General features: G+C 32.7%; 1 protein-coding gene across 1 annotated transcript; it reads right to left on the minus strand.

Moving 5' to 3' along the window:
* Positions 1-405: 405 nt before the first annotated feature.
* Positions 406-3,557, minus strand: LOC149539576 (putative sugar phosphate/phosphate translocator At1g12500). Its single transcript, XM_089800807.1, has 3 exons — positions 3,346-3,557; positions 2,939-3,240; positions 406-1,718 (listed from the first exon to the last, which is right to left on the minus strand). The coding sequence occupies exon 3, from the start codon at positions 1,714-1,716 to the stop codon at positions 679-681; it is 1,038 nt and encodes a 345-aa protein (XP_089656933.1). The 5' UTR covers positions 1,717-1,718; positions 2,939-3,240; positions 3,346-3,557; the 3' UTR covers positions 406-678.
* Positions 3,558-7,725: the final 4,168 nt, after the last annotated feature.

Genomic DNA, 7,725 nt, shown 5'->3' on the forward strand with positions numbered 1-7,725 from the left:
TAGCAAATAATTTTCCTAAAAATCAAATTCATGTACACTCTTATATTCATTTTCAGTGATCTATGTTCTATGGGGCACTGAGTTAATACTTCAAAATATTAAAAAATGACATTCATCATAATGAACAGAAATTGTATATAGAATATGAAATATTCATCTCTCAGGTTTGGAGTGTGTTAAACATCTGCAAGAGCATCTAAAGCATTGTGTTTATCAGAAGGGCCAAAAGATAACATTATTTATAAGAAACTCCTAAATGAGATCATTACAGATGTCTGAAATGAAAGCACAATACTGAAGGAAGGCAGCCGTTGTAAAAATATAAATGGCAATTTGCAATAGAGCATTTGCTCTTTAGAAACATAAAAATCGTAAAAGAAAGAATAAAAAAGCACATTGCAAAAATTGATTAAAGTAGCTTGGCACCTGAATTGATTTGAACTTTTGATTTCACCAGCTTTTAGCATTTCTTTTAAGTCTCTGTTCTGAAACCTCACCAAGAATAGTTAGATGTGCAACATGTTAAGTTCAAGGTAAGCTTGCATCAAGCATAGGGGATTGGACCTGCTCATCTTGAGAGAGTGTTTGTAATGCAAAAGATTCACCGGAGCTATTTGTTAACAACTCATATTGAGAGAACAAGGAAAAAATCATGAAAGAATAAAATGGTCGCAAGCATTAATGTGGTGCCTTGAATCTCTTCTTTGCTTCGCTGTACAAAATCACACCCATGATTGTAATTACAAAACCTGTCATCCCCATGATAGTTACTGGGTTCTTGAAGATAAGAACTGAAATAACTGCTGCAACAGCTGCCTTGGCATTTCCCAAAACTTGTAACGTCAGCGGACTGGTATGCTTTGTGACTAAAAAGTTTGTCAGATTCACAAGATAAGCCATTGTCATGTTTCCTAGCAGCAAGAATATGATGAAAGGATTTTCTCGTGCTTTTACAATAGTCAGAGCTGCCACATTTCCCTCAACAAGGAGGGTAACAGGAAGCAGTAACAATGCAGCTATTGGAGCCATGTACATGAGCAAATTCATAGAGTGTAGTTTCTCTGCCTCAGATGTAAGCAAAAGCCCTTGAACAACTGATTTCAGTGCTCTTGCAGCAGTTGATCCCAAGCAAACTAGAAAGCCAAAAAGGTGGAATAGTGGCTCACTATTGCTTGCAATAACAATGCCAAACACCACAGGTACCAAAGCCATGTAAACAACAGATGATTCTCTCTTACAGGTTATTATAAATGCAAATATTGCTGTGAAGAATGGAGTTGTAGCTCCTATAGCTTGATTAAAGGAAACTGGCAAATAGCGCAGAGATGTATTTCCACAAACAACTGAAAAGGAGAATATGAAGCTCAGAGCTAAGATCTTCAAGAACTGCTTCCTTGAAACAATGAACTGCATTGGAACTATTTCTAGGCAAGAAATTGCAATGAAGCTATACATAGCACAGGCACACATGTGTAGCATTGTGAGAAATATTGGATACTTGTACCCAAAGTAACTAAGAAGGTACTTGTTGAGCAATAGCACACCAATATTGGAGAAGTACCAAGCTGCAATAATGAGAGCCGTTGTAAGAGTCTGAGAGACTGGAAATGCACCATACTTCCCTTCCCCCGTGGGAGTAGGAGGTATGTCAATCACTTCTTGTTCAAGCAGCTTAGGATTGCTGCCCCGCCTTGTCCATGTTTGGGTTTCAGCCATGGCTGTAAATTAAAATGTGCCCCGTCAGATGATTCGTGTATTTTTTTACCCTAATGAAAATCTTGATAGGAATGTGAAATTACATGCAAGAAAGAATACAGATCTTACTCTTACTCTGACGCTAATTACTAAATACAGTTTTTTCTTTTGAAGATGCATTGGGGAAGAAATTTTGACCTCACCAAACTACAAAATGTACGGAAATTAAGGATTCCAAAAGGGCAAATAAACCACGACTATGCGTGAATGCACATTGCAATCGTTCAAAAGAATGAATTATGAACCAGATGCGTTCATTTACTACACAAATTTGAAACAAATGATCTGTAAGAATATAACACGGTAGTTGCATAATGACACACCAAAGCAATGCAGTGACTTGTAAGGAAGCAATTGAAAATTAATCTGCCATGAAACAACACGCAGACCATCTACAAAAATAAAGATTTAGGGTGCAAAGACTCGGGGTCATATCAGAAAAAGAAGATTTCATGGGCATTCAAGGATCGGTGAGGGCTCATATATTGGCAAAAGATGCAGTCTTTAGCCAATAAAGTGAAAGTTGAAGGAGGTGAATTAAATAGAATCAAAATGAAATTCAGCAGAACTTCTGTTAATTCACAATAAAGATTTGATTTGTCAGTCACTCATGTAAAACCTGAAGAAAATCCTGGGTATTGCTTCTTCATTGTGAAAGATTATTATTGTTAATAACTCAGATGTTGAGATATTGTAGACAAAAACAAGCAGCAAAGATCCAGAGTCTTAAGCCCATAAAATGAGAGGTTGAAGGAGGCGATTTCAATAGAATCACAATGAAATTCAGCAGAACTTCTGTGAATTCACAATAAAGATGTAAACTATGAGTCAAGTTATGAACTAATTAAATGTAAAACCTAAAGAAAACCCTCGATAGTGCTTCCTCATTGTGAAAGATTAATATAGTTAATCAATACTGTTAATAACTCAGATGCTGAGATGCTGTCGACAAAAACATGCAGTAAAGATCCAGACTAACTGAAATCTAGCTGTCCAAAAAACCCATTAATTAAAAACCCAATGCTGAGAACCCCACAACATGCTCCACCTATTTCGCTACAGGCTCGACTAGGAGCCTAAAAGAATTTGGGAATCCATTAATGAGCTAAAGTACCCACTTCAGATCTCAAACATTAAATGAACATTGTTCCATACTCAAGTTTAGTCGAGTTTAGTTTGTTACCTGGTTCTGACTAATCTGAGATGCTCCGCAAACGACTGATTTCGATTTGGGCAGTTGAAGTTGCAGCAGTTGCGAGATCTGGCGTTACAGATCTCACCACTCTTTCCCCCTTCCTCGACTACTATTAAAACTCTCTAAACACGTGTATTTGCAGTTGTGTGGCCCTAAGCTTCCTCTGCATCGGCCGGCATTCCTTTAAAATCCGGCAATATTACTTTCATCCAACGCGTTCGATTATTAAACCATTATTTTCCATAAAAGGCTATGCCCTCCATTGGTTAATTGATTCAAATCTGATGTTTCTGCAAATTAGTTCATTATAATTTATGGTCAATTAAACATTGACTATGAAATAAAGAATGGCTGAAAATCTTTAAAGTACAGTAGAAAGGACTGCCAACACATACCTCACCTATCTGAAAGAAAAAGACAGGAGTCTTAGCCGTACCTACTAAAACACTAAATTGCAGGTACAACTAAACACGAATTGCCTTAGTTAACACATGTTAGAAGAATTTATTTGCAAATTAAGGGATCTCTTCCTACTTTGACATTGAAATAAACTAGCTTATATATACCAATATATATATATTACGCTGAGAGTAATCGTTCTCGAGGCACCTATTTTTATTTAATCTCAAGGTTATTTTATAATTGGGATTTATGAAAAAAAATAGGTGCCTCGAGAATGATTACTCTCGGCGTAATATATATATATATATAAGCTAGTAGCAGTCGCGGCGCAACAGATAAATTATTTTTTAATTTTTCCTTTTTTGATATCGTTAGTATTGATTTATTTTTTTATTTTTAAATTTAGTTGTATAAACTTACTATAAAATTGTAGTCATATAAACTTAGTATAAAATCATTCTTCAACATTTTTTTTTTTAAATTCTATATATATTGTTTATTTGCATCACTTTGATTCAATCTTATTTTAAAGATATTATTAGGTAAATTGTTATATTTAAGAGTAGAGTTATGGTTAGGGTTAGGGTTAGAAATAGGGTTAGGGTTAGCATTAAGATTTAAATTAGGGTTAGGGTTACAATTAGAGCTAGAGTTAGGGTCAGGATTAGAGTTACAATTAGAGTTAGAGTTATGGTTAGGGCTAGGGCAAGGGCTATTTTAGGATTATGACTATTTTTAGGGTTAGAGTTAGGGTTAGGTTTAGAATTAGAGTTTTGAATCAAGGTTAAGGTTAGAGTTAGGGTTAAGGTTTTGATCAAGACTAAAGTAAAGGTTAGGGTTAGCATTAAGATTTAAATTAGGGTTAGGGTTAGGGTTAGGATTTTAATTAGAATTAGGGTTAGGGTTACAATTAGAGCCAGAGTTAGGGTCAGGATTAGAGTTACAAATAGAGTTAGAGTTGTGGTTAGGGTTATTTTAGGATTATGACTATTGTTAGGGTTAGAGTTAGGGTTAGGTTTAGAATTAGAGTTTTGAATTAGGGTTAAGGTTAGATTTAGGGTTAGGATTTTTGTCAAGATTAAAGTAAGGGTTAAGGTTAAAGTTAGAGTTTTGAGTTAGGGTTAAGGTTAGAGTTAGAGTTTTGAGTCAGGGTTAAGGTTAGAGTTAGGGTTTTAGTGAAGATTAAACAAAGGGATACGGTTAGGATTAGAGCCTAATTATGGTAGAGTTAGATTTATAGTTAGAGTTAGAGTTAGGGGTATGATTGGGTTAAGGATTAGGGTCAGTGTTAGTGTTAGGGTTAGAATTAGAGTTAGGGTCAGGGTTGGAGATAGGCATATAGAAAGGGTTAGGGTTAGAGTTAGCTTTAGGGTTAAAATAATTTTTAGGGGTAGAGTTAAAGTCCAATTATGGTAGAGTTAGATTTAGGACCACAATTAGAGGTAGAGGTAGGCTTATAGTTAGGGTTAGGGTTAGGGTTGGAGTTACAAAGACATTTAATATTATGATTAGGGTTAAAATAATTGATAGGGTTAGAGTTAAAGTCCAATTATGGTAGAGTTAGATTTAGGGATACAATTAGAGGTAGGGGGAGGGTTACAATCAGGGTTAAGGTTAGGGTTAGAGTTTCAAAAAGATTAAATATTATGATTAGGGTTAATGTTAGAGTTAGGGTTAACGTTAGAGTTTTGAGTCAACTTTAAGGATAGATTTAGGGTTAGGGCTAGGGCTAATATTAAAGTACAATTATGGTAGAGTTAGATTCGCGGTTAGAGTTTGGGGTACGGTAGGGTTTCGGTTATGGTTATGATTATGGTTGGAGTTAGAGAAAGGGGTAGAGAAAGGATTAGATTTAGGGTTATGGTTAGTGTTAGTTTTACATATTGAGTGAGGGATATGTATAGAGTTACATCAGGGTTAAGGTTAAGGTACGAGTTTGAGTCAAGGTTAAGTTTAGAGTTAAGGTTAGCGTTAGGGTTAGGGTTTCAGTCAGCATTAAAGTTAGGGTTAGGGTTATGGTTATATTATAATTATGGTAGAGTTATATTTAGAGTTAGAGTTAGGGGTAGGGGTAGGGTCAGTGTTAGTGTTAGGATTAGAGTTAGGGTTAAGGTTAGGGTTAGGATTGGGGTTAGGGTTAGGGTTAGGGTTAGGGTTAGAGATAGGGTCAAGGTTAGTTTAGCATTACAATTAGGGTTAGAGATAAGGGTACATAAAAGGTTAGGGTAGGGGTTAGGGTTAGGATTAGGTTTATGGTTAGAATCTGAGTTAGGGTTATAGTTTGAGTTAGGGGTAGACAAAGCATTAGAATTATGGTTAGGATTAGAGTTAGGGGAGAAGTAGGACCACGGTCAAAGTTACGGTTATTTTTATGTTTAGAATTGCATTTAGGAGGGTAGCTCGTTCTCCTTGCACATGCCTATTAGCATAAAAGAACAATATAAGGATTAAAATGTTCCTTATGTAGCTTTATAACTTTATTAGTTACATTTATAAATATACAATTAATTAATGTTAATTATGCTTAGCATGAATAGTGTACAATGAAGGAGTACTAAACATTATTGAGGTAATGATTACACTTAAAATGAGTATAAAATGAATATTATGCTTTAGAGTGGGTTAATAGTTAGAAATAACACATCAATTTTATACATAATTTAATGATCAACATATTAATGATATATCTCATGTAAAAGCTTTAATAATACAAAAACAAAGGTCAACAAAAAGCATTTCAAATATTTGGAAGTATAGTTGAGAAGAATTTGAGATAAAAAGTTAAATCATTTATTTATTATTTCGATACATAGATGGAAGGAGAACAATATCTCCTAGTACAATTATCTGGATAAAGTAATAAGTGAAGATTTGAAAAATGTGAAATCATCATATGGACCATGTGTATAGCTCTCCATAATGATGTAAGTACATCACATATTCTTCAGATATTAAAATTGTATTACGACCTTTGTTTGTAATATGATCATCATAGACCTCTTTCATCATGGATGGAAACGCATCTACTTTTGCAGATGTGTTGCGTACATATTTGGCAACATCTTCCATCTCTATTATCTCTATCTCTTGTACATGATCAATAGATAAAGCTGCATTCTGAAGTGCTTCTACCATAGTTGTACAACACTATTTAATTCTGCGTGCACACTTCTGAAACTCTGTCTCAAAAAAATGATTTGACTGTACAAAAGAAGTTGGGCTAATGTTGACAATGCTTGATTGTCTATTAGAGGCTTCAATGCCTGAAAAAATTGAATCTGCAAGCCATCGTCATGAGAACAAACTTCAACTTTCATCCCGTTATTGAAGTTCATGTTTTATTTATACCTTCAGCATTAACAGAATAAAAAAACCTTTAGCATTAACGCAATAAAAAAATGAGTATTTCATTATTTCCTTATAAACATATAAATCAATCATCAATACAAAGTTAAATATTTGTAAAATGTTCATAATAAAATGCATGGTTACATAAATATAAACAAAGTAATATTTGTTATTCTATGAAGTATTTACATTCTAATGTGTCAGTATAAAGATTAATGCCTAAAATTTAATATTTATTCTTTTAAAATTGCATATAAAAAAGAAACATAAATTAAAATAAATATATGGTTATGCAACAAAATTAAAAGTATAAGTCTCAATTTTCTTATTTAAAAATAAATAAATTGGTATTTTAATAAAATATTTGGAAAATGGCGGCATTGCCATCCACTTTTCAAATGTTAATATGTAAAGATTAATTTTAATCTAAATGTAAATTACAAAACTGTTATAATTGAAATAGTAATCTAATTCAGAATGATACTCTAAATCAATATACTACTCTTAATGAAAACATTAGAAACATGTTGAGATATAGTTAACATTATAATAAATTGCTTACTATTATAATATTTAAAAAATGGTGGCATTGCCTTCCATTCTTTAAAGATTGATGCCTAAAAGTTAATATTTATTATTTAAAATTTGCATGAAAAAAAAAAGCATAAATTAAAATAAAATATATGGCTACTCTAATTTTCAAGTAACAAAATTAAAATTATAAAATTAAGTTTTTATATTTAAAAATAAATAAACTGACATTTTAATAAAATATTTGAAAAATGGCGGCATTGCCATCCACTTTTCAAATATTAATATGTTATGATTAATTATGTAAAGTACAAAACTATTTTAAGCAAAATAGTAATCTAATTCATAATATTAATATACTAATCTTAATAAAAAAACTATTATAAATCAAAATACTTTTGTAAATGAAAATAGTAATCATTAAATTTATAAATCACTTTTTTTAAAAATAAAATATATTGATATGGCGGCATTGCCATCCATATGATATATTA

Source organism: Cupressus sempervirens, chromosome 9 (assembly GCF_028749045.1).
Source record: "Cupressus sempervirens isolate cs-2001-9-10 chromosome 9, ASM2874904v1, whole genome shotgun sequence".
Classification (NCBI taxonomy): domain Eukaryota; kingdom Viridiplantae; phylum Streptophyta; class Pinopsida; order Cupressales; family Cupressaceae; genus Cupressus; species Cupressus sempervirens.